The 27,757-nt window shown below is 39.2% G+C and overlaps 1 protein-coding gene across 11 annotated transcripts in view; it reads left to right on the top strand.

The window, feature by feature from the left end:
• MPDZ (multiple PDZ domain crumbs cell polarity complex component) overlaps positions 1 to 27,757 on the top strand; it is a 107,202-nt gene that overhangs the window by 3,791 nt on the left and 75,654 nt on the right. For 7 of the 11 annotated variants that reach the window (XM_048930973.1, XM_048930981.1, XM_048930974.1 and 4 more), the window contains 7 exons: positions 4,175 to 4,260; positions 4,887 to 5,053; positions 16,742 to 16,963; positions 17,825 to 17,964; positions 19,099 to 19,312; positions 21,350 to 21,478; positions 22,499 to 22,702. In XM_048930973.1, the coding sequence (XP_048786930.1) occupies positions 4,245 to 4,260; positions 4,887 to 5,053; positions 16,742 to 16,963; positions 17,825 to 17,964; positions 19,099 to 19,312; positions 21,350 to 21,478; positions 22,499 to 22,702 (1,092 nt within the window). In that variant the 5' untranslated portion in view covers positions 4,175 to 4,244. The remainder of the gene's footprint in view (positions 1 to 4,174; positions 4,261 to 4,886; positions 5,054 to 16,741; positions 16,964 to 17,824; positions 17,965 to 19,098; positions 19,313 to 21,349; positions 21,479 to 22,498; positions 22,703 to 27,757) is intronic. The other 4 variants (XM_048930976.1, XM_048930975.1, XM_048930972.1 and 1 more) reach the window with 4 other exon arrangements.

Below are 27,757 nucleotides of genomic sequence, written 5' to 3'. Positions count from 1 at the left end.
AGGGTGAGAGAGGTAGCTGGGTGAAACAGAAAAGCAGTGAAATTGAAAGCAATACAGAAGGTCTCCTGGTAATCAGTGTCTTCTGTTTCCTATGTGGTTTGGTTTTCATTCTTCTGCCACGCAGAGCTAACACAGTATGCTGTTTGAGTGACAGCCAGAAAGCAGGGGAATAGAAAAGCATGGGATAAAAATAAAGTAAGAAAGGATACCTCTTTCCCAGCCAAATTCAGTCCTGGGTGCTGAAATTTAATTAGAATTTTTCAAATACTCTTCTTAGCATCTGCAGAGTATAAGCTTTGATTACCATGTTGCTATACTGAGTCAGATTTGATTTTAATCTCATGCAGCTCCTTGCCAAGGTTTGGACCTGGAGATTGCTTTTAGGATAGGCATTTCCTTTGTATTTTGAGCGCATATAAAGTAGTGCAAGAGCTACAAGGCAAAGCCTATTACTCTGTTTTCTATCTTTGGAATCACATGTTTGCTAATCCAGTGCTGTGAGCATGAGTTTCCAAGGTATTATCTGAAATGGATTTGTGAAATTGTACATGGAGCATGTGTAAATACAAAGGAGGAAGTTTCCTTGTGTAGGAATTACATGATCAGGTGTGAAAGAGCCATAACTAGAAGGAACTCATCTTTTCCTTTTTCACGAGTCTTCTGGGTGTTCCGTTTAATAAGGTTTGCATGATTGCCATGAAAAGGAGGTATTGAGCATACATTTTGTGTCTATTTTTTAAATTCTTAAACCTATGGATTTGAGTGCTTTAGGCATGGGCACTACGAATCCAGGGCTGCAGCATTTATCTGGCAGCTGTTCTATGAGAAGAGCAGCTGCAGTTGGGGAGAGATGCATATGAAACACATTTTTGTGTGTTAGCACAGGAAGAGTCAAATTTTAGAAGTGCAAATGTATTAATGATTATATGATGAAGGGGATTATCTTTAGCTTTTGTGCAAGCTTAGCGGAAGATTAAGTTTCTCGTTGTGTATTTAGCTAAAACTACTTGTGTGTTTATTTTACTTTTTTTTACTGTAAAACAGGAGTAAAGGGGTAAGATGCCTATTTTTAAAAGTCACACCTGTGTCTTTGGAAACACTGAATTAACTTGCTGTTCATTTAGCAGTGCTTCTTCCAGTAGCGGATAAAAAAGTCTGTCAGTCAATGTTTTTATTACTGTGATGAGATTAGTGAACTTTAGCTCTAGAACACATAAATAGTTAAATCTGCTTTGAGCTCTTTGGATCAAGACTGGTGTTTGTGTCATGTATAGAAGGGCAGGTTTTGGCTTTGGACTCCTGTGATACAGGCAGCCAGGAGTATAGAAAACGACGTGATCAGAAACCGCCTCTCATTCATTCATGCGTCTAGAATTTGTGATGGTATTATAATAATATTCACTATAGCAAATGAAAGATTTACTTATTCCAACGCAGAGTTGTCTCCATATTTCTCTCTTGCTCGGTGCATTATTACTGAAATTCCTAGAAGTGTGCTGTGTTAAAGACCAGGAGTTGTTGCTGTGGTGGGTGGGAGTGGTGACTATGGACACAGCTTGGGCAGCTGCATGCTTGCTTCCCTTGTACTGTGGCTAGGTTGACGTGCCACTAAACTGGTGCTGACAGATCCCAATTGTTAGCATGGATGTGGTGCAGCAGAAACAGAGTTGAGTGGATTTTCACCATGCCAGAGTGTGCACAGAGCAAAGGGTATCATTTTGAACTATGATATATGAATACTGGTGTGCCTCAAGGCACTGCTGCTTCAGTGGAAGTGTCCTGAAGGAAAGCATTCTGACAGCAGTTCCTCTCTTGATCCTTCCTTGAGCTGTGGTCGACAAAAGCATTAGATGGATCAGCTAAGGAGTCAATCCCTTCCAGTACAAAAACGAAACAAGGAGAGTTAAGGAGAAGTAAAATAAAGTGAGAGTTAAAAACTGAGTTACTGGCACTAAGATGGCTCTGGGGCAGTTTTCCTGCCTCTAATGCACGAGGTAAGTGAAAAGTGTATCGTGAGAGTCTTAGCAGTGCTCAGCAATTTTTTCATTGCAGATTAAGTAGGATCATCTCTATCTCTAGAATTATATACTTAGTGACTTCTGTTAATAAGTGTCTGTGTTGAGAATGCTTCAATTTCAGATCATGAGTGATGATTATTCTGGGGTTGCACCAACACAGTGGTGACCATGTCCATTTTATTGCTTGTAAACATGCCTTTCACAGCACATTAGAAATAGGCAAGTTGAATCATGATGTAACGTAATATCCACCAGCTCTAAAAGATATCTCTTCTTCTTGAGATTCTTAGAGGTCTGAAGCAGAAGGCCTGAGGTACAAATAACTTTGTTTTTGCTAGTTAGTTCCTCAGCATTTGAGAGTTGAAGATATGATGGCTGTGTGCATGTACATGTGCAGGGTGATGGGACTGAAATGACTGAGTAGTAGTCTCTGTATTTGTATCATGCATTTTTCTGATTGGATCTAAAATGCAGCTGTATAAACATTTGTACAGATAGAAGTAGAAGGGTGAAACAGGAAAGAACTTCTTTAATTGGCACTGCCACTGAGAAAAAGACCTGTGAATACTACTTGTAAATGTCTCTACTTGTAAATAGGGGCTGTGAACTTACTGTGTGATAATAGTTTTTTCATTTGAGAGTAAAAGCTATTGGTGTTTAAGGTTAGGGGAAAACCACCTTATTTCATTAATTTTTTAGTAACTTCATACAGCCCTTCCTGTTAAATAGACAGTCTTACTTTGAAGGGTGAACAGGTGAAAACGCAAGATATTCTTTGGTTTTGTTTTCAGATCTGGTAGTTGTGTGCTGGGATTTACCTTGTTAAGTAAGAAAACAAACTCGTGAAGTATTATTTTATTAATTATTGATGTGCGTGTTTGTGTAACTTGTATAATGGAAAAGGATTGAAAGGATTCGAATTTTATGCCTACTTCTAAGTGATATGTTGTCCTGAAAGTGATAATCAGTGTTTCTGTAGCACTGTATTCGTAAATCCATATGCCATAAATGTAAACTGATATGGAGCTTAAGGCATACTGAAACTAGGGAAATCTGGCAGTAGAACTTGAAAGCATTTAAAAACCACTTGATTTGTTTTTTCTTTTCAGACTGCAAGCAAGTTTATGTTGACAACTTTTTTTCTTACTTTTCTTGTGGGGATTGATTATGCTTATCATGCTCAGCTTCTATGGCTAATGGCCCTTTTGAATTTTAGTTACTCTCTCGTACCCAGAGATCTGTCAACAGATCTGTCAACCTTTCTTTATTGTCCTCTTCAAGGAAGAAAGTAATTTTTCCTGGGTGCTTAGCTCTTTCTGAGTGCTGTTTTCTTTACCAGATTCAAGTTGATTTACTATCTTAAACTACTTTCCTGTTACCAAGAAAACAAAAGTACTGTTGGGAAGGGTAAATAAATAAAAAGCACATGTTGGTTCATGCACCTACAATGGTATTTGGATTTCTCACTTCATTTACCTCCATCACAGTCTCCATCACAGCTGTGGATGGGCAGACTCTCCCGCTCATACAAAATCACAAATTTCTGAGCAACATTACAAAAACACCAAACAAGCAAAAGAAAACCACTCAAATTCCCCAAACTCACAAAATACTAATCAGTTTCAAATTCTTTGTAAGGTAGAGTTTCCTGCCTGTAAATTTGTGTTGGCAAAGATCATTCATCAACCATATCTGACTCTTAATACTGGCATATGTAAGTAGTGGAGGTTGTAGCATGAGTTCTGGACGTAGTAGTGTGACAGTTCTGCAAATCTGATAGCAGTAATGCTTTGTGACTCATGGATTTCTACTTAGGTTCATGCACCTGATATTGTCAACACAGAGCTTGAAAACTGAACCTGCAGGGAATGTTTTTATGAATCGCTGAAAGGGAAAGCAATAAAATGCTGTGAAGTCTCAGTGGCAGCTGTGATTCATACCTTCTGATTAAAGAATTGCAGGGCATGTTGTGCAACATTATGCAGACAGGATCTTTGATATGGAAATGCAGAAATAAATTACCTGAAGGAGATGTAGTTTTAGTGGGCTGTTGTTTTGAGGGCATGGCAGTTGGTTTCAGAAGTTAATTTTTTTTCATTCTGAGCTCTCTACTTTGTATTCTACATCTGACAGTTTCCCTGTGTTTCCTTTTTCAGGAAAAACCAGGACAATATTTGTATGTGCTTTCTGTGTTGGAATAGGAACTGAGAAGCAGAAATAGAGAACATGTTGGAAACAATTGGTAATTTTTTTATTTTTTTTTTCTTAATTATAATTTCTCACTGTATTTGTCAGATGTATTGTGTGTAATAGTTACAGGTTATTGGTGTATACAAATGAGGTGGGTTTTATGATAAATGCTTGGCAATTGTTTGTTTGTTTGTTTTAGAATTAGGAAACAAAAAGCTGTCATTTATTTAATTTATTTATTTTTTTTCCCAGTTGTCTTTTTTTTTTTTTTTTTTTTTTTTTCTAGTCTTTCTTAAAAGACTAGAAAAAAAGACCTTTTAAAAGGTCTGTGTGGAAGAAGACATCTTTTTAGGGGTATTTTTGTTTGATTTTATTTGCAGTTGCCTATAGCCACAATTCCTGTACTGAATTTTAATGCAAAATTTTTACTTTCTTGCAACCTAGTAATTAATGGAAGAAAGAAAAAAGCCAACAAAAGTAACAGCCATCTTATTATTTGCCTTCTGCTTTGTGCTCTTCTCTGACTTCGTAATTCATTAAGACATGTTTGGTTCAGTTCTGAACAAAAACCCTTATAGACCTCTGTGTTTTGAAAAAAAAGAGGTATTTAATAAAATTTATGTGCTTTCAGTATGGCTGTTTCTAAACTGCCACTGACTTGAGTGAATGTTGCTACAGATACACATCGGGCCCTCCAGGCTGTGGAACGCTTACAGGCAAAGCTTCGGGATCGAGGTGACATCGCAAATGAGGAAAAACTGAACTTACTGAAATCAGTGCTGCAGAGTCCGCTTTTTAATCAAATTCTCAGCCTTCAAACTTCCGTTCAACAGCTGAGAGATCAGGTAGGAAAATTAGCCTCCCAGACACAAGAGAAAAGTATAAAAACTGTATGTCCTTTTGCATGGTGAATATTGAAGTCAAGTAGCCTTAATTAAAGATCTGATTCAAAGCTTTGGAGAACAAAGGAGAACACAACCAGTTACATTTCTGGGCTTTTGTTATGTCCCATCAAACATAGAGTATGCATACGTTTTTTTACGTACATGCTTGTAAGTTACTTTGTGTACTGGGGGGAAATGATGATATTGGGTAATAAGTTAATGTATTGCCTACTGTCACTGTCTTTGAAAAGGAAGTAATGTGTTTTGTTTGTCCTTTCATTCATTCTTATGGAATACTGGCTTCAGAAGATGAATATATATTTTTCTTTCTATAAGAGATTGAAAAGAAACAAGATGTCCTACCTCCTTTCCAATTGCTCAAGAATTTAAGTATCACTTTTCTGCCTTTCTTCAGAGGGGACATCTTATTTTTATTGGCATAATTATGTATTGTAGAATCAGTAAGATTGGAAAAGACCTCTAGAATCATGAAATCCAACCATAAGCTGATGATTATTTGTTATTGTTATAACCCTATAACTTGCTAACCTGATTTTCACATACAGCCAATTCCCACGGAGCTATTCCTTATTCTTTAAGTATAGCCAGAAATGCTTCTTACAGGCTTCAGGTCAGTTTAGATGCTTTCAACAGCGTGAGGCAGGTGGAAAAAGAAATCTGTTTTTCTTTGCATATTGTATATTCTCATCACTCACTGGTCTGAAGTGCCGTGTTCTGTAACAGTGGAATGTGCAACATTCGAGCTCCTAAAACATACCTCATGAAGGCACACGTAGCACATGTGGCTAGTAGGGAGAAATGGTGAAGCAGAAGGAGGGATACTCTGCATGTTGACCTTATTGAATAGTGGAGCTGCATCTTGTCTCTTGCTAGTGTATCTGGTGAGAGGAGCCTTTGTGCTCCTGAGGTTGCGACAGGTGCATGGCACTTTACTGTTCCCTGTAGATTATCTTGAATATCTATTTTACACTAACAAATATGGTATTTGTTATATAAATGGTAGAGTGGTGTCTGCAGTGCCATACATGACTATGTGTAGGGTTGGTTGTTTTTATTTTTTTAATTTTGCAGGTTTTTTTGTATGTGATGGCATTAAATTTGGAGTGATTAAAAGGTCTTGGTGAAAAGCTCTTCTAAGAGGTTCTTTGAGGCTCTGTAGTTTGGGAACTGACATCCAAAAACACACAGTTAATTCTGTGGTAATGTTTGTGGGTTTGTACAGTCCAAAAACAAGATGTCCCTGAAGCGCTAGCATGTGTTTGCTGAAAAGGCAGATCACTTACCGACACTGTTTTTGTTGTTAAAAAATACTTGTTTTTCTAAATTCAACCACCTAAATGAGCCACTACCAATATTCCATAGTTAATTTCAGAAATGTATTTAAAAAAAAAAAAAAAAAAAATCAACTGCAGCTCTAAACCCACAGGTTTTTTATCTGTGCAGTAAACTCAGTGGACTGCACACATACCCAGTCTAGCTGATAGAACTAGTTGTATGTGAATTTCTTTATGCTTGTATAAACATCTGAATATGCAATTACAAGTTTCCATTCTCAAATTTTTGTTATCTCTTTAGAAAGTGCCCTTTTTTTTTCCTGTTTTTTTTTTTTTTTCCCTACTGTATAACATGAAATTGTCTGTTTCTTCTCTGCTTTATATAAATGCCTACAAATAATCTTGAAACAAGACAAAGAATAGAATAATGAAATAGTTATTGTAGAAGACCAACTTTGTTAGTGTTTTCAAAGTTGCAATTTGCTAAAGTTCAGGGCCACTCTTCAGTTTTCTTTTCATGGCTATAAAGGCATTGTGCTCTTGGAACTCTTAAGTTAGTGAAAACAGCAAGGCTTGTGAAATGGTGCTGAGTAGTGCAGTGGATGGTTGTTACAGTCTCTATCTGCTGCAGACTGAGGTCACTAAATTTCTTGCATGTGCAACAGGCTATTCTAAAAGTTGAGCCAGGGTCTGTCTGTTAAGGTATATTGTAAGTGACAGTCTGTTAAATTGTTAATGTGCTTTTAATAATTGTATGAGTTCTTAAAGAGCTGCAAGACTACTGCAAAATTCTCAGGAGAAAACCCTCTGTCAAGAAAGTATAGGTGTGAAAAAGAAGATGGGAGCAGAGAAGAAATGATGGCAATTAATTTTCTTAATTGAACTGATTAATTGTGAGTGTTCCAGCAGAGATTTGTGGGCTGATGGTGGTTTCATAAAATTGAGGGAAAGACATATTTCTGTCTTGAGGCACAGCATCTGGAATCAGAATCATTATGGTAAAAGACCACTAAGATGATGTAGTCCAACCATCGACCCATCACCACCAAGGTCACTAAGCCATATCTCTAGGTGCCACATGTAAATTTTTCTTAAACACCTCCAGACATGTCCACTTCTCTGGACAACCTATTTCAATGCCTTACAACACTTTCTAAGAAGAAATTTTTCCTAATATCCAGCCTGGAAGGCATAAAGATAACTGTGAGATCATCTTCTGTTTGTTCAGATCTGTAAAATGACCTGGCAATTTTGTAAACATCTGTTATATTTTCCTAAGATGTAAGTACAGAGTTCTAGCATTCAGATACAATGGTTTCTACTGCCATTTTTATAGTCTAAAGTGCTCAGTTTCCTCCTTGTTTGTTTTTTTTTTTTTCCCCTAGATAAGGGATCTTTTAAACATCTAGAGGGTATCTGAGAAATGACTATCTCTGTACAGACACTTCTTCAGATTTGCTCTCTTGTTTTTCCTTAAAGCTTCTGTGTGTTAATTGGGAACTGATTCCCTTAAGTATTGATGTGTGCTTAACAACAGCCTTTTGAGTTTGCGTTTTTGTTCAGTGGGGGAGTGTAGGCTGAGTGGTATGTTGCTTCATCTGTATGTTGCTGAGGCAGAATGCAGAAGTCAGCAAATCTGATGCTTTGCTGCCTATTGGCAGGTGTTTTAACAATATGGTGTTTTTTTTTTCCTTAGATGAGCAAACAGGATTTGTTTACTCTGCAGATTTATCTCTGCAGATTTAGAAACTTGAGTGGGAAAAATCTAGGAATGTTTAAAGAATATTTGATAGAGAATTGCTCTCCTGACTTCACCTGTCACTTGAGTTGAAGAGCACTGAAGCAGGGAGATTTTTTTCCTCTTTCTTAGTAACCATACTCTTCTGTGAATGTTTTCAGCTTTTGAAGAGCAGTCTTGCTGTTGGGAGTTGAGAGACTGACAAAGAGTAGCAGAAATGGTGTTATTTTGAATTTTCTAGGTCTTTCAACAGTATTTTCTATATAAAAGATACTAAAGAAAACAGTGCTGGCAAACGTTGTCTACCACCTCTTTTCCTTTCTGTCTCTTGCTCATCCACTGCCTCCTTTTCTCCTTCTCTCTCTACCAGAACAAAAAATCCTTTGGCTTGGCTACACTCCTCACATGCTTATTTTTTTAAAAAATTTATTGTTGTTGTTTGCTTTATACCCCTGTGAGGACAGAGCTCTGGGGGGTGAAGACACAGTTACCAGGAGTGCTTCGAAGCGCTGCTGAGGTGTAGGGTTCTGCATGTATTACTGCTGCTTGTTTTGCAGGAAACTTAAAGGAGGTTTTGGTGCTGCTTTCACAGTGTTTTTGTGCATACTGCCCTCTCCTTTGGAGAAGAATTTGGGGCACTTCAGGAGCCTCATTCAAGGAGCCTGCCAGCAGGTCCTCACCCGCCACTTCCCACACAGGGTTGCTGCGGGGCTAACTTGTGCTCTGATGCTTCTGATATTGCTTTTGCTCTCACTGACTTTCATGATGCTCAGCACACAGATGTATTCAGTGAAATGTATCCTCATCGTGTATATAGTGACGCTAAAATGCAGATAAAGGAAGAATTTGTTCTTTTTTTTTTTTAGCAATGATGATTACATAGCTTTGAATGCTGATAAGGTAACAGGCATGACTGGAATAGTTTCATTTTTATTAAAAGCGTTTTGAACGGCCAAATGTAAGTGCTGTTTGATTACATTCAGCATTTATCTGCAGGATTATGATATGGACTTCATCGTGCTTAAAAATTTTATCCTTGTCATCTTTTTGCTTATGCCAAATTATGCCCATATATTGCAGATGTTATGCACAGCAAGGAGGAAACCAATCAGACAATTATCATTGGCCAAATTATAAAACAAAGCAATGTTCTTTCATACAGTACTTACATGATTGCATTTCCATAAAGCTATTTCTCCAGGGTAATATGGTGACTTTATTATTGCAAAGCAGTGCAGCTTACATTTTTTGAAAATTCTTTCTTGAAACTACAATAGCATCATCCTGAGATTTCAATGTGTGGCTTATTGCTCCTCTAGAAATGACCTATGCTTCAATGATTAGCAATAATATACACCAGTTCTTCCTAGCTGCTACAAGCTATAAGCCTATATCTGAAGGGAGAGGAGGGAGGAAAGTTTTTAATTTGTCTGAGGATTCTAATATTTTACCTCTTGAAGTCATTATAAATGTCATTTTATAATGGTAGTGATTTTAGAGCTTGTGTATGTATATTTTAGAAGAGAAGATGAATCTGAAGTTTTTTTTCATGCATGCATACATGCACAAAACTTCACTCTGTTAATGGCTTGGTAATTTTCTTAAAGTTTTCATCACAGTTCAGAAGCTTCCCTTGTTAACCCATCCTCCACTGACTGCATACTTCTTTAAAGGAAAAACAAGGTGAAAAAATGAAATGTTACTGATAATTATTATAGAACAGGTGGGGTTTGATACTACATTGAAGTTTGCTATAGTCATAGTTTTACTTGAATGTTTGAGATTAACTTTTTTGAATTTGTATTGAAATTGGTATTAAAGGTGTTCAGTATGTCAGCTGTCATGCAAATAGAAGCTATCCAGTGTCTTCAGAATCATCGAGTTAATAATTACTAATGGAAAAACGTCTGAAAAAAAAACATGAACAACTTCCATCTCAGCACTTGTTGGAAGGCAGAAGGAATACAGAAGTTCATTTAGTTCTCACACCTTTGCAGTAGTTTACTAGCTGGCTCATAAAAGTGTACAGAAGAGACTGTGTGTCAGGCTGACAAAGTGAGCACTGTTTTGGTGATTTGAATGGGATTTTGTCTATGGAAACAAATGATGTGGCTCTAAAATATGAATATTTGATCTGTTGCTACTTCTGTTCTAGCAACAGGATGTGAAAGTTTTCTACCAGAGAGAAAAAAAATTAATATATATCTGTGGAAAATGATGTGTTTTAATGAACACTGCACATGTAAGAACTCTTCAAAATTACTTAAAGTAGAAAACGGTGATACTAGTCATGTGTTTTAATGTAAGATAACATGGTCATCTTGACTGTTCTGCTGTTTGAACATTAGAAACAGAGAAGCTATCTACCTAAAGTGATACCCTGCTAAGCAGTTCTAGCAAAACCTTCAAGCAAGAACTTTGTGTGGGATGCACATGGAGTTCCTCTCTGTACTGAAGACTGTGTAGTACTGGATGCTGAATGGATGAGAAGGATTTCAGATTGAAAGAGAATACGTATTACAAATGGTAGTGAGGGGTACATATTTTACTTAATTTTTGAGGTGCAGCTCTATTTTTCTTTGCTGTTTATGCATGTAAGCAGGTAAGTGCTGTATTCTATATCTGAGCAAGCAAATACCATAGTATCTTTTCATCATTCATATCTTGTTAAACTGTTTTATTTTAGGGTTGGGATAGAATTACTGAAGCTTTCTTGATTTATATGTTTATTTTGTACATGACATGATTTTTCCAGAATTGTGTATTTCTCACTACACTTGTATGTGTAAAGGAGCCTTCCAGAAACACAAAGGACATTACCATTCTATCCAGAGAGGGCTTTAACAGATTGGGATTGCTTTTATGCTAGTAGTGTGCAAATCATGGTAAAATGGAAAAGTTCTGAGAGAAATTAATGGAAAAATCTGGACTTACAGACAGTAAGGTTGGCATGGAATCACAGAATTGAAGGGTTGGAAGTTACCTCAAGAGGTTGTGTCCAACCCCTCTGCTAAAGCAGGCACCTTACAATAGGTCACAAAGATAGGCATCCAGACAGATCTTGAGTATCTTTGGAGCAGGAGACTCCATGACCTTTCTGGCAACCTGTTCCAGTGCTCTGTCACCCTTACTTTAAAGGTGTTCTTCCATGTGTTTGTATGGAACTTTCTGTGTTCAGTTTTTAGGCCACTATTGTGTCCTATTGCTGGACACCACCAAGAAGAGCCTCCCACCTCCCTATAGATATTTATAAAGATTAATCAGATCTGCCCACAGTCTGCTTTTCCTCAAGCTAAAGAGACCTGGACCTTTTCTGGCCTTTTCTTATACAAGAGATGCTCCAGGACCTTTATCATCTTTATAGCCCTCCATTGGATTCCTTCTAGGAAATGCCTGTCTTTTTTTGAACTGGGGAGTCCAAAGCTGAACCTAAATGAGTCCTAAATGGGGCAGAGTAGAGAAGGAGGATCACCTCCCTTGACTTGTTGGCCGTGCTCTCTTTAATGCACTCCAGGATACCATTTTCCTACTTGGCCACAAGGACACACTGCTGGCTCATGGTGTCTCGTTTCGATTATCAATGAGAGAAGGTTCTATGATATATGTATACCCAATGTGAGATTAAGAAACAACAGGTCAAATCGTAGCCCAATCAGTTTATTACAAGTCCTAGTCATTAAGGGAGATGGGGAAGGGAAAGCAATAGGAGGCAATGGGGCAATAGGAGAGATGGGCAATAAAAGCAAAGTCTACTGTCTCTGTAGGAAGCAAGGGGGAGATAGTTACCGTGATAGTCATTCTCTTCCAAATGCAAACAGCCCCAAAGAAATGCTTTGTCCACAAATGATGTTGACTGCCACGAAGCAACATCCACCTCTCATCTCCTAGATAAGTCAGGGTCTTGTCGCAAGAAATGCCTCAGATGGCAAACTTTGAGCCAAAAACAAAGAAGGATTCTCACATGTGGTCAACCTGTTGTCCCCCAGAACCTGAATCACAGAATCACAGAACTGTAGGGGTTGGAAGGGACCTCCAGAGATCATTGAGTCCAACCCTTAAATATCTTAATCTTAAAAATCTTAAATATCTCCAGAGAAGGAAATTCCACAACCTCCCTGGGCAGCCTGTTCCAGTGCTGCAGGCTCTTCTTCACAGAGCTCCTTTCCAATAGGTTGTCCTCTAGCTTGTCCAAGTGTGTGTGATTATTCTTGTTTATTCTTCCCCAAGTGCATGACTTTATACTTCCCAGAGCTGTGCATCCCTAAACCTCTAGGTGGGGACCGGGGTGGTCTGCCCCCCCCACTGCGAGGACAGAGCAGGTCCAAGACCGCCTCATGAGACTGAATGTGCACAAGTCTGTGGGGCCAGATGGCGTGCATCCCAGGGTCCTGAAGGAGCTGGCTGAGGTGGTTGCTGAGCCTCTCTCCATTGTATTTGAAAAGTCGTGGCTGTCAGGTGAGGTTCCAGAAAACTGGAGGAAGGGTCACGTCACTCCCATTTACAAGAAAGGGAGCAAGGAGCATCCGGTGAACTACAAGCCAGTGAGCCTCACCTCTGTGCCTGGGAAGATCGTGGAACAGATCCTCCTGGACGACATCCTTGATCACATGAGGAATGAGCGTGTGATCCGAGACAGCCAGCATGGCTTCACCAGGGGAAGTCACGCTTGACCAATCTGGTGGCCTTGTATTATGGAGTGACAGCATTGGTGGACAAGGGAAAGGCGACCGATGTCATTTACCTGGACTTGAGCAAGGCCTTTGACATGGTCCCCCACCACATCCTTATCTCCAAATTGGAGGGATGTGGATTTGATGGGTGGACCACTTGATGGATAAGAAATTGGTTGAAAGGCTGCAGACAGAAGGTGGTCATCAATGGCTCTGTGTCCAGCTGGAGACCAGTAACAAGTGGTATTCCCAGGGGTCTGTCTTGGGACCGGTGCTCTTTAACATCTTTATCGATGACATTGATGATGGAATTGAGTGCACCTTCAGCAAGTTTGCTGATGACACCAAGCTGAGTGGTGCGGTTGACACGGTGGAAGGAAGGGATGCCATTCAGAGGGATCTCAACAGGCTGGAAAGGTGGGCCTGGGTGAACCTGGTGAGGTTTGACACGGCAAAGTGCAGAGTTTTGCATTTGGGCTGGAGGAATCCCAGGCATTTATACAGACTGGAAGGAGCAGTCCTTGAGAGCAGCCCTGCAGAGAAGAACATGGGGGTCCTGGTGGATAAAAAACTTAACGTGAGCCAGCAGTGTGCTCATGTAGCTCGAAAAGCAAATAGTATCCTGGGCTATATCATTAGAGGGGTGGCCACTGCTGGCTCACGTTCAGCTGAGTGTTGACCAACGCTCCCAAGTCTGTTTCCTCTACATGGTCTTCCAGCCACCCTGCCCCAAGCCAGTAGTGTTGCCTGGGGTTGTTGTGGCCAAAATGCAGGAGCCAGCATTTGGTCTAGTTGAACTTTGTCCCATTGGTCTACCGCAGCTATCCAGCCTGTCCAGATCACTCTGCTGGGCCTTCCTTCCCCCGGGCAGATCGACACTTTGTGCAAATTTGGTGCTATCTGCAAACTTGCTGAGGGTGCATCCAGGTTATCAGAGAAATTGAAGAAGACAGGCCTTAGGCGCACCATTTGTGACTGTTTGCCAGCTGCATTTAATTTTCTTCACCACCCTTCTAGCCAGTTCTTTACCCATCAGAGTGTATCTGTCCAGGCCATGGGCTGCCAGCTGGAGAATACTGTGGGAGACGGTGTGAAAGACTTTGCTGAAATCAGGCAGATTCATCCACCAGGCAGGTCACTCACAGTGGAGATCAGGTTGGCCAGGTAAGACCTGTCTTTTATGAACCCATGCTGGCTAGGCCTGATCCTCTGGTTGTCCTGCACTTGCCATGTGATCTCCCTAAAGATGGTCTGTTCCATAACCTTACCTGGTACTGAGGTCAGGCTGACAGGCCTGTAGTTCCCTGAATCCTTCTGGTAGATTGAAGTCACTTTGGCAAGCATCTAATCCTCTGGGACTTTTCCAGATGACCAGGAATGCTGATACATGATGGAAAGATGATAGGTGATTGTCATATTTAACTTTTTATTTATTTGTTTGTTTGTTTGTTTGTTTACTTCTGGAGTCTATTTACTTCTAGAGTCAAATTTTGCTCTTAGAAGTCATTAAAAAAAAAATCTTTCTTCTGCCTCTTTTGTCTGGGAAGATGACTATGCGCTCTGTTCAAAGCTGGTTTTCATGCACACATGGGTTTCACAGAACTGATGGCAATATCAGTGACCCTTCTTGCTGTTCTGGCAGGTGAAACTTCAAGTTTCTGCCACATTAAATGGGTGTCAAGACAGACTACTGTTGTGTTTAGAATTGTACTAAATGAAATCTATGTATTTAATGTATTTTTCTGAAGGTTTAAACATGCCTACTGAAGCATGCATAATACGAAATCACCACTCCAAAGTCTTCAAAGGGTTCATGGAGAGGTTTTATGAGCTGTCGCCTCTTCATGGAGAAGAATCATTTTGTTCGCACAGTGCTGTTGCCTTGTTTAGACTAATGTTGCTTGCTTTCCTGATGAAGATGATGATTTCTCTTCTTACTCTTTCCACCAAGCAAAATTTGATATTTGAGATTTGAAAATTTGATAATTTTCAGCAGGATTGGTAGTTAAGTGCTTTTTTTTTTTTTTTTTTTTTTTTTTTTTTTTCCTGCAATGAGCACAGAAATTTGGAAAATAAACACATACCTGACTGATCAAAAATGATACCATATCTCTGGGGTGTGGCCCTTGAGTTTACAGGAAGCGGTTTGAATTTGTATCTCATTCACTCTAATTGCTGTGACAATTTGAAAATGTTTTTAAACAGAAATAGTATGAGGCATGCTAATTACAATGGTATAAAATGTTTTTATAAGTAATGATTGTACCCATGACAACTGTATAGGAAGGAATATGGCAGGAGAATGTGTTAGCAGATTTGAAGGTGGAGGAGAGCAAAAACTAAGCATGTTAATTGGCCAAGTTCAGTGCAAACCTTTATACATGGAAGTCACTGACACTGGGAATATGAAAGTGAATTAATGGAGCGTGGGCTCCAGCTGATGAGAAAACACAGTAAAGCACGGGCTTTCTTAGTTTTATATCCACACGTACAACCTAAGGGAGATCAGACTGTTCTTGAATGCACTTACTGTGGAACAAAATTTACCAGTCTGTTCTTTACAGGTTTGCAAAAATGACTGTATGCTTTTAAAGAAAGTTTATGTGTTTTAAGTATTCTGATTTGTCTGAAATGTAACAAGTAGTTCTTCCTGAACTTGGCCAACAGAACATAGTCACTGCAGTGAAAGTCACTTGAGTTCAAAAGTACACTATTTTTCCATTTTGTTATGGCCAAGAAGGCTTGATGCTGTTGAGAGCTTTTCTTTCCAATGTTACCTTTTATTATTCTGTATCTTGATACTTATATCCAGACAGATAGGATATTGAACAAATGATCTTTGTTCTGATACATTTTCCTGAATCGCCTAGGTGAGAGGGAGTTTTGTGGTGAAGAGTTATACTGATAGCTTCTGACCAGGCCTTTAGGAGAATAGTGTGATAAATTTAAAGGCAGTAGCCTAAACAGTTGAAACTGGTTTAGTGGCTATCTTAGATTACGTTCTCAAATTGAGATTATTTTTCTTGATCTTTGAAATTTAGAAAGAAGGCTTTGAGGACAGAGAATCAATTTTCTCTCTGTTGTACAGATTGCTAGTGTTTTTGCACTGTGAGTCTGTTAAAAGTACTTGAGGCCAAAGTAAAGTGGCCCTGAAGTGAGGTTAGTATGTCACGCATGCATGAAACTGATGTAAAGTAAAACAGTCCCTGTTGATAGTAAACAAGAAAGTGAAACAATGGGTAACTGAGGGTTTCTTCTCCTGAGCTTTATGTATTTGTATAAAGTAGTATCTCTGTTCCCTCATTCCCAGACATGCATTGGATTGGCCATTTGAGAGCTGCATGAAATTAGGTTATTTACTAGGTCTGTGCAAGGTAGGTACTTCTCTTATTTTCTGCTGTAACAGAAAGGTATTGTCAGATCTGTGTGTATATGACTGGTTTTCAGATCAGCCTGGTGACACTGGAGTTGCATGGTAATTTTGTTTGTAATTCTAAAGTGTGGAATGTCACGGAGACCGCCTTAGTATGTAATGGTGGAGAAACCCAGACTGGTGAAATCTCATTCAGATCATTGTTTCCTACATCATAGATTAGGTTTCTTTTCATTCATCAAAATGTGCGTGCTTTTTTTTTTTCTTGTAATGTAATTGAACAATTTGCTTTCCAAAAGCTTTGCAGCATAGAAAAAGCTTGTTCAGTTGTTTACCACCAGTGCAGCGTTAGTGTACTTCAGGCTGCTATTTTCACCTTCTGTCATGTTTTAGCTAATGATTTACAACAGTCATCAACTACAAATACATATTTTTTTAATTTTGAAATAATATTTCTAAAGTCAGAAAATGGGATTTATAATATTTTTTAAAAGCTATTAACCAATGATGCTTTATGGTAAGTAGGAAGAACTCTGGTGTATCCTTAAATGTGTTGTTATTAATCTTTTTCAGGTAAATATTACTCCTTCTGTACATTCCACTAGTGAATTCCCTCAGCTTCTCCACCATGGTGTGAATGCAGGGTCCTTACCGCATAATGAGTCATATTTGTTGGCTCAGCAGAATGGCAGCCCAGCTAATGTGTTAGAAGCATCAATCAGATCCATTACTCCACAGATTAATGGGAAATCCACTAGTGATGACTTTGAGCAACTGATCAGAAGTATGTCCCAGGTAACCATATTTTCTGCTAATCCTGAAATGTGGCAAAAGAGTAACATACTTCCTATAAAAAACAAAACAAAGGTAACCTTTTAATGTGAAAAGCAGTTGGTACATGAGAAAACATTATTGGAAAAGTAGCCTTGATGTTGTTTCTGCTGATACTGTCTTTAACTGGGCAGTATGATACTCATAGATCTGAATGCTGTTGTCTTTCTGTGGTCACTGATGCACATATGTAGGATATGCTTTGATATAGCATGCTCTTGTGTACATAACTAATTAAAGCTAATTATGTCATTGAAAATAAGATGAGAAATTTCTTTTTCCTTTCTGACCTTGCTGTGTGGTGTTCTGTAATCTTACTATGATTCTGTGGTAGGCAGAAGTTGTATGTGAATCAGGTTGTGGCTGAGAATGGCCATGCATCTGTTGTGGAATTTTTCTAATTAACCTTTGAAAGAGCTGGATATGGGAAGTCTTCTGATGTTCTAGAAAGCCTTTTGCACACTTATACTTTTTCCTTGCATTCCATCCTTTTCTTTCTTGTCCTGCATCAAATTTGTTCTATACCCTCTGAGATTGTACAGATCTGAATATCCTAGTTTTGTCACTCTTGAACCTGAGCTCTATACTGAACTGATTTTTCCTGTTTTTTTCTCTTCTCTCTCAAATCCTTAGTAATAATTACCACGCTGATATGATAGTTACATTTCAGAACTGAATAACTGTTTCAGTTACTAACTTTATGTAACCTTGCCCAGTTGTAGAGGTCAGATTGAAAATTTGTTTAACAAATTGTTTACCACATTCAGTAATTCTGCTCTTTGACACTTTTAATATCTGTACCCTTTTATTTCTTCTGCTTAACAGGGTCGTCCTGTTGAGACAATTGAGCTTATTAAGCCTTTGAGTGGTGGCCTGGGGTTCAGTGTTGTGGGGCTCAAGAGTGAAAACAGAGGAGAATTAGGAATATTTGTGCAAGAAATCCAGGAGGGAAGTGTGGCACATAGGTAAGATGACAACTGAAATATTGTACTGTGCCAGGTGTTAATGTCACACTACAATTGAGTTTATATATTTGTGGTATGAGCATGTGCTTCACTTGGCACCCTGAGCCATGCAGCCTAGCATTACTCACTATTACAGTTCTTGCAGTCATGATCAGAAAGATCAGAAAGGTCCCGGTAGTAATAAATATTTCAGAGCCCTCTGGCAAATAGTTCAAGTTCACAAGTAAAATATTATATGTTAAAGCCAAATAGCGTTTTTTTGTGAATGTTGTTGACTACTTGTAATATAGAAGCTGGTGTAATATGGATTCTTATGCGCAGTACTGCCCTTTGTTTTGTAAAGCACTGCCACTTTGGGATGCTGAAGACGTGGCCAGTGTCCCTGCTTGGGACACTGTGTTGTGAAACAGATAGAAGCAGTGAAGGAGGCAGAGGACAACTTGTCTGTGTAGGCTTTATAAAGTTAATTTGAAGTGGGTCTAGGGAAGGGCTTGGTATGTAGTTTTACAGTAGTGCTTCCTTTGTCAGAAAGTGAAGAATTATTGTATAATTTATTCATGCCTTTTTTTCTCACTTAAAAGGGATCTATTTTATGATTTTTTTTTTTCTGTTTTTTCTCGGTGCACCTCCTTCCCCCTTTTTTTTTTTTTTTTTTTTTTTGTTTGTATGAAACAAAACTAGGTACCATAACATCTTGATGGAAATGTGTTCCAGTCAATGGTTTGATGAATATTCAGAATGGGTGCACTGAACAAAGTAGAGCAGTTGGTCTGTTAGGCAGGAGGCTCAAAGTTGGGAATATACATAAGTTCCCAGGCAATGGTTGGGAGTGACTTGAGATCTAATATGCTTAGTCTCGGATGGAGGTACAAGGAGAAGAAAGGTAGCTAGGGGGTAGGAGCCAGGGGAGAGTGGCAGAAGGATTAGCTTCAAAGGAAGCAATCACCAGGGTGCTGCATCAGCTCCTTTCAGCAGAACTGCAGGGAAAGATTAAAAAGTAGTTGAAATAGAGAAGAGGATATTGAAAGTACTGGAAAACTGTCAAAATATTATAATTGCTGTGGCAACACTTTTTTGATTTTTCTTGTTTGGTTGGTTTGTCACCCCCCTTCCCTGTTGATGCATATGTGACAGAGATGGAAAGCTGAAGGAAGCAGATCAAATCCTTGCTATTAATGGACAAGCCCTTGATCAGACAATTACACATCAACAGGCTATCAGCATCCTACAGAAAGCAAAAGATAATGTCCAGCTAGTTGTGGCCAGAGGCAATTTTCCTCAGCTCATCAGTCCTGTAGTTTCTCGGTCTCCATCTGCTGCTAGCACAGTTTCAGCCCATTCCAACCCGGTGAGTATAACCCAGGTGTCTGTGTATTCACTTCTGGGTGTGTATTGCTTAGATCATCTAATATTTGGGGATTTTTTATTGTAACTTGCATGTATATTTTTTTCATCTGCAGATTTTTCTTCCAGGTATCTTTGTTGCGCTTTGTCCCATGCAAAGAGTAGAAAATGCTTAGTCTTGCTGTGGGGATCTCAGTGTTGGCCATACTCCTTCCATCTGCCAAACTGTATCTTCAACATTGCAAATACAGCAGATTTACATTCCTGTATGAAGTTCTGTTTTAACGTAGCAGTGAACAAGAGCTCTTTTTTCCTTTTGTGGGCAAAAAGAAATTTCTGTGGAACTGCATACTAATCCGCACAACCAGCTCAGTGGATATTTCTCTGCTCCTTTGTTCTGTTATAAGAGTAGGTCTCAAATAAAGCAATAGAGGAAGCTATCAAAATGCTGTAGGTAGGGGCACACTTTAGGACGCACAGAAGTCAGCTCTTCTGCTTTTGAAAGCTTTTACACATCTAGATGAAGAGAAGATAAATCAGAAGAACAGTAATGCTATGCTTCTCTCTTCCTAGTATCTTCCTCATGTAATGGCTGATACATTTTTGCTTCCCCCCAGGGTTGTATCTTTGGATCTTACTGTTCATTTATCTGTGAGTCTTCTTCAGGGTAGTCTGTAACTAGAGGTATATGGAACGTTCTATCAACTATTTTAGTGTATTTTAGCTACTAGCATAAAACATTTGGTAACAGAATTTCAGAAGCCTTGCCTTATTGTTTCCTTATGTGTGCAGAAATATTGCAGATCAGATAACCCTTTCCTGTCAATGCACAGGATAGGCCTGCTTTCTTGCAGTGTTTGTGTTGTGTACTTCTTTCTTTTTGTGATTACCTCTGTATTTTCCAAACATCTTTTTGAAAAATGTTCCTTTAAAACATGCCATAGCTCATTCATTTTTTTTCTTATGCATGTTTTTTCTAGTCATTTCTAGTCATTTCCCTTAGTTTTCAGTTGCTTCTGAAAAGTGGTTTTTTCTTGAAGCCCTCCTTTTTTGTTTGGGATTTGTTTTGTTGTCTTTGGCTTATGTTAAGGCTGTGGATACCAAGAAGTATCATGTGGCTTATATTTGCAGTATCTTGATTTATTCCAAAATAACACTTTATTTTTGAGGTCCTTCCTGATCAAACACCAGCTCTGGTTTTAAATTTTAGATGGGTTAATGATGTGATTTTTTTCTTGAACAAAACAATACCATGAACGTTACAGTCATCTGTTCAGTACTGTACTGTGTGAACTACTGTTTGTCTTTCAGAGCAGTTACACTTCTGCTGCAAAATGAAGCCTACAGTCAGAGTCATTTCCGTGCAATGCTGCAGACAACTCCGAAAGCTTTGTTCACTGCACAGGGAGAAATTCTGTTAATATATAACTTGCAATTTCTACTGCTGCATTTAGTCTTAGTCTTTGAATGGGGTTTATACTTTCTGATGTGTTTCGTGTGCCAGTGTGAATGTTCACATATTTGAAGGTTTTGTTTTCCAATTCTGTGAGGTTTCCTAGAAGCAGCAGTATTATTTTCTCACCGACAAGGAGGTGGACAGTCATAGATAGTTGCATAAACTCTTCCAGCAATCATTTTCAGGAGTGGCTAGACCTTCTTAACTGATGACAGCCCACTTAACTGATGACAGGATATGTGGCCAAGGCACAAAGCTATGCTGTGGGATGTTCACATTGGACATTAGAAACAATTCTTTACTGTGGAAGTGGTCAAACACTGGGGCAAACTTCTTAGCAAGATACTTGATTCCTTGTGATCATTAGTGTTTATGACACGGTGGATGATGCCCACATTAACATGTTTTAACTTTTGCTTCGTAGGTCCCTTCCAACTGAACTGAACTTTTGGTTCTGTTGACTACCCTTCCTCCTACCTTCCTTCGTTTGAAACCATACTTGAGGAATAAGAGAAAATATTTATAAGTGTTAATATATAAATCCTTATTTTTATCGTTTGCAAATTTAATGTTTTTTCCTTTGAGGTGCACTGGCAGCATGTGGAGACCATAGAGCTGGTGAATGATGGCTCAGGTTTGGGATTTGGGATAGTTGGTGGAAAGTCAACAGGAGTGATTGTTAAGACCATCCTCCCAGGAGGGGTAGCTGATCAGGTAAATTCAACCAACCTTTCTATTTATCATTCAGTACAGTGTGAAGTTTCTCTTTACTTTTATACTCATGCTAACTAGTGCTAGCTTTTTACTTTGAAGTGTAGGAAAGAGAGTATATGGTGAATCTTTTCCTTAGTAAAGGTTTATTTGGTGCTGGGAATCTTGTGTATTTGAATATAAAAGTTGAAGTAGTTTCCACATCGCTTTTTTACATCTACTGTAGGTTTGGTACTGATGCATTTAGACCTCTAATTCTTTCATGAATATACGAGTTGTAATTCAAGAAGGCAGTAATCATTTTGCCCCCTCTGCCCATGCAGGTAAAAAGAATGGTGATTATACATCTCTCCGTTAGGCTTTCTTAAAGTTAGTGCAAGCGTCAGCCTTCATAGGTCTGCTTTAGAACACAGGCTGTGTAGCTACCTATGTGAAAGTGGTCATCAGAACCCATTTTGAGCTCGACCCTGAGCAAACAGACAAATTCATTTAGAGACACTTTAATACTTTCCTATGGGCTAAATTCTTATGAACACTGTTATTATTTAAACAGGAGAATAAACCTAAATAAATAGAAGTGTGAAACAGTATAACTAACTGAATCACACTAAGAGAGAAGTGTATTTTAAGTTTTGCTTAATTCTGAGAGCTGTTTTTTAAATAGAATCATAATGCTGAGTATACCTTTTTATGCTGTGTTTGGAAATGAAATCTGGAATTCTCTAAACAACTGTAACATATTAGCAGGTGGTAGTCATAACTATGTGCATTTTTTTCGTGCTTAGGTGACTGTGTAAATAAAGAATGTCCAAGATATTTTTTGAGAAATATCTAGCAAAATTAGTGTGCTGTTAGGTAACACACTTGTCTTCTACCATGCTATGAGGATGTTGATTTGGTATTCAAATAGTCTCTAGTTCATATGCGTTACAGGTTACTAAAGTTGTGTAGTCATTCCCTAATTTTATTATTTATGGGAGAAATTGCAGGGTGGTTACTTCACTGTTTATTTTTCCCATCCAGCATGGGAGATTATGTAGTGGAGACCACATTTTGAAGATTGGTGATACTGACTTGACTGGAATGAGCAGTGAACAGGTGGCACAAGTTCTGAGGCAGTGTGGAAATCGAGTGAAACTGGTAATTGCAAGAGGTCCTGTTGAGGAACCACCTCCACCAGCAGTCCCACCAGGTACTCCAGTACCCATCCCGACACCAGAGAAACAAGTAAGCAACAGTAAATATACTTGTAGCATACCTATACTTCAAACATAATTTTATTTTAACTTCTATTTGAATGTCTCTCATGCTTATGTTCTCAAAAGTCAGCATTTTTATTCTCAGTAGCAGTGTTTTTATCTTACTCTCTGGGAGATTTTAAATGTCATCAGTCCACGTTGCAAGGAACTGCATGCTTAAATCTTTCCAAGATGCAGGGTTGGAAATAAAGATATAACCTGGATAACTTCTGGATTAATAAACCCTTGGACTTGCTTGTGATTTTGCAGTAATACTTTGGAAAGTATCCATGTAATTTTTTCTTCAGAGCATGCTGTTTCTGTAACATTTCACAGTTCACTTATAATTTTTCTCTTCATAATCATTTTTATTTCCATATCATCAGTTGACAGGCTGGAGAAGTGGGCACATGAGAACCTGATGAGGTTCAACAAGGCCAAGTAGAAGGTGCTGCACTTGGGTTGGGGCAATTCCAGGTATTTATGCAAACCAGGAGAAGAAACCAGGAGATCTTGAGAGCAGCGCTGTGGAGAAGGACTTGGTGTCCTGGTAGACGAGAAGCTGGACATGAGCCAGCAGTGTGCGCTTGCAGCACGGAAGGCCAACTGTGTTTTGGGCTGCGTTAAGCCTGGGGACCCCAGTGCAGGAAGGATGTGTAACTCTTGAAATGGGTCCAGAGGAGGGCCAGTAATATGATCAGAGGGCTGGAGCACCTCTCCCATGAAGAAAGGTTGAGGGAAATGGGTTTGTTTCACTTGGAGCAGAGAAGGCTCTGGAGTGACCTCTATGTGGCCGCTTGATATTTGAAAGGACCATATAAATAGAAAGGAGAATGACTGTTTATTTTACAAGAGTGGATAGTGATAGAGAGGACAAGGAGGAATGGTTTTAAACCAAGTCAGGGGAGGTTTAGGTTAGATATTAGGAGGAATTTTTTCCACTCAGAGAGTGGTGACACACTGGAACAGGTTGCTCAAGGAGGTTGTGGATGCTTAAGCCATTCCTCGTAAGTCTTCCCCTCTAGACCATTTGCCATCTTTGTAGCCCTCCTTTGGACTCTAATAGTTTTATGTGTTTTTTGTACAGTGGTGCCCAAAACTGCACATAGTTGCCAATGTGAGGTTGCACCAGTGCAGTGTAGAGCAGAACAGTCACTTCCTTTGACTGGCTAGAAATCCCATGCTTGGTGCACCTCAGGGTACAGTTGACCTCCCTGACTGCTTGAGCACACTGTGGACTCAGATTCAATTTGCTGTCAACCAGGACCCCTGAGCCTCTTTCAGCAGGGCGGCTTTCCATTGTCTTATTCCCCAGTCTTTGTGTGTAGCCAGGGTTGCCCTTTCTGAGGTTCTCTTGTCAAACTTCAACCAGTTGGTGATTGCCCAGCTCTCTGATTCATCTAGGTCTCTCTGCAAGGCCTCTCCACCCTTGATGGAGTCAGTGGTTCCTCTTAGTTTAGTATCATCAGCAAACTTGATAAAAGCGCCTTTTAGTCCTACCTCAAAGTCATTTATGAAGATGTTAAAGAGAATTGGCCTTTAAATGGAGCACTGGGGAACCCTGCTAGAGAGTGGATGCCAGCCTGATGTAACTCTCTTTACTATAATTCTTTGGGCCCAACCTCTCAGCCAGTTGCTCACGCACCACATTAGGTTTTTGGCTAGCTATGTGCGGGGCATTTTGTTCAGTAGAATACTGTGAGAAACAGTATCAAAAGCTTTACTGAAATCCAAAAAGATACCAACTGGCTTCCCTTGGTCAGCTTGTCATAAAAGGAAATTAAGTTAGTTAAACAGAGCCTTCCCCTCATGAAACTGTGTTGGTTGTGACCAATGACCACGTTGTCATTTGGGTGTTCTTCAATAACTCCCAGCATACTTTTCTCCATAATTTCACCAGGCACTGAAGTGACAGGCTTGTAGTTACTGGGGTCTTCTTTCTTGCCGTTCTTGAAAACTGGAACAGCGTTTGCCACTTCCACTCAACCTCTTCCGTTTCCCAAGACCAGTGAAAAATAATTGAGAGAGGTCTTGTGATGACATTTGGCCTGCTCTCTGGGAATCCTGGTATGAATCCCATTGGGCTCTGTGGATTTATATGCATCCGATTCAAAATGGTCTGGGAGTATTGTTACCACAGTCACAGTCCTCCAAAATGGGGCATCTGCGGTCCCAGAGCCCACTATCGGTGTTACAGAGGCAGAGAAGGCATCAAATATCTGTGCTTCATCTTCATCTCTCCCTTTTTTAAGGTGACAATTCTCATCAAGAAATGAACCAATGTTCTCTCTGCTCCTCCTTTTGTTGTTAACATATTTTAAAAACCCCTTTGTATTGTCCACTACAGTATTGGCCAGCTTCAATTCAAACTGAGCTTTAGCTGCACAAATTTTCTCCCTGCAAAGGCAAACAGCATCTCTGTAGTCTTCTCATGTGGCCATACACTTTCTGCCTAAGCTCTAGAAGAAGCCCCCTGTTTCAGGCCTTCTGCCCTGCCTCCTTAACTTCTGATGTTTTGAAATTGCCTATTTCTTAGCTCTCAGGAGGTGGTACTTAAAAAGTGACCAGCACTGATGGGCTCCAGTGCCTTCAAAATGAATATCCCAGGGTAGCTTCCTAACTAGTTCCCAGAGCAGTCTGGAATCTGCTCTCCACAAGTCTGGGGTTGAGGTTTTTGTGGCAGTTTTCCTCCTATCACCAAAAAATTTAAATTTGACTACATCATGGTCACTTGGTCAAGATAGCCAGCAGTGAGGTCTTCTGTGTTCACAAGCAACAAATCTAGGAGGGCACCTTTCTTCACTGGCTCCCTTAGTACCTGTACTAGAAAGGTGTTTTAGAAATCTCCTGGACTTGCTTGTATGAGATGTGTGGTGTCCCAGTTAATGTCTATCAAATTGAAGCCCTCCATAAGGACAAGGGCAGAGGGCTCTCTTAGTTTCTTAGAAGAAATTCATCAGTATTACCTTCCTGCCTGGGTGGTCTATAGAGGATTCTCACAGAAATATCGTCTTTATTTGCTTATCTCTTAGTCCTTACCAGGTACTTTAATTATTTGTGAAAAGATAACTATGAAATTAATATTTGACTTGAAAAAGTCATTACCAAAGGCTCTCGACTGTATGTAATCACTAGCTGACAGCTCTATACAGTCCAGCCTCTGCATTACATACGCAGCACCACTCTGCTTCTCCTCCTCTGCCTGTCTCTTCTGAGAAGCCTGTAATTGTTCAGAGCACACCGGTCACAGGACTTTTCCCACTAGATTTCACTTACAGCAGTGACATCATAGCTCTGGACTGACCCAAGGCTTCTCTCTCTTCTTAACTGTTCCATAGGTTGCATTCACTGGTGTAGAAGCATTTCGAACGTGCTTCATTGTATCCAGTGCCCTGTGTATTAGACTGAAGCATCTCACTAGAATGCAGCCCTTCTGATTGTGGCGTGCCATCTGATAGGTTATCACCAACATTGTAGGTGGACTTCAGCTGCTCTACTGGTCTCACACACAACTCCAGCCTGTAGGCTCATCTCTCAACAGCTGGGTTTTATCCTCTTCCTACTTCAAATCTAGTTTAAAGCCCTTATTGTTTTGTCACATAATTATATGTAATTATAATCAGATACAATTAAATGTGAATATGTGGAATATATGAGACAAAAAGGTGCTTCTGAGCCTACATATAGATAAAATTTATGCTTTGAAAAGAATTTTCCATTTTACTTTTTCCTGTTGTTCTTTAGATATATTCTCGCTAGCTACAAATTGCTTTTCAGATACATCAAAATTAAAAAGCCTTCTTTAATAAATCCTTACATAACTGCCATTGTTTTACATTCTGTTTGTTGTAATGGGATCTGTGGAAAAAAACAGATATAACCACAACAGTCTGGATGAGTATAAGGTTAACTAAGATAGTTAATCTTAACATGCACACTTTCAGTCATTCTGGAGTCTCTTAAGAGGAGAGAGTGATGTCTCTGCTGCTGTCTCTGAAGCACTGAGGCATTAGACCATGGCTTTCCTGTAGATAAAATGAATAATATATGACCTATTAGTGATCTGTAAAGTGACAATTTGAGAAAGGAAGCTGAATTCTATAATTCATCTGTATATATTTTTGAGCATTTGCTTTTCTGTGGTTACAGAATGAGGCCATTTGCAGGATATGTAGAATTTGATACACTGAAAAAAAAGCTGTGAGCCTCCAAGAGGCCTCATTTGTTTGCTTCCTTCGTTTCCTTTGCTTTTAATACCTAGTACACCATTCCTGTCAGGAGCAGACTGTTTTAAAACTGCTTTTGCCTGCACAGAGGCTTCTTGGAGGAGGGAACACTCAATGATGCTGCAATCCTCAGCAAATTGAATCTGGGTATTAAACGTCAGTGAAGTGAAGGTGATGATGAGACACCTTTTCTTGGTTTGTCTGCTTCCTTACAAAAACATAGTGGCCTAAGTCTGTGTGATGCTCTTGTGAGAGCATATTGTTCTTCCAAAACTGTAAAGGGTAGTTAAAGCACTAGAATGTTATTTTTCCTCTGATTGTGTTTTTAGATGGCGTTTTTCAGATAAATAGCTGAAATCAGAAGTCAGATTCTCTTTTAGCAAATAGTATCATAGCTCTCCTGAAGTGTCTTTTTCTTTTTAGAGAGGTGAGGGGTGGGAAGGAAGAGAGAAGCAGGACAGCCTGTCTTACCATGCAAGAGGCAACATGAAATAGGAGTACAGCGGGTTCATTATAGATTTTTACTGTACTTACACATATATTTGAAATAGCTATTCGTAAGTACTGATGTCTGTATAAACACGTAGCCATGCACTGACACTTGTCAGCTATGGAAGTGGATAGTAAATACACACTTCAGACAGCTGAAAGACTGAAGTTTCTGAAAAAAAGTGTTTTTTAATGTTGACATTAAGATTTTTAAATGGTATTTTTTTTCTGTTAATACTAAAGCATTACTACTGAAATGTGAATTTAATATACATTCTCCTGTAATGGATACTGTTATTAACAAAAAGTAAATGAATTATTTGCCATGA

This window comes from Lagopus muta, chromosome Z (assembly GCF_023343835.1).
Source record: "Lagopus muta isolate bLagMut1 chromosome Z, bLagMut1 primary, whole genome shotgun sequence".
NCBI classification, from domain to species: Eukaryota; Metazoa; Chordata; class Aves; order Galliformes; family Phasianidae; genus Lagopus; species Lagopus muta.
Note: the sequence above shows the minus strand (reverse complement) of the source record. Positions and strands in the feature narration are given on the sequence as shown.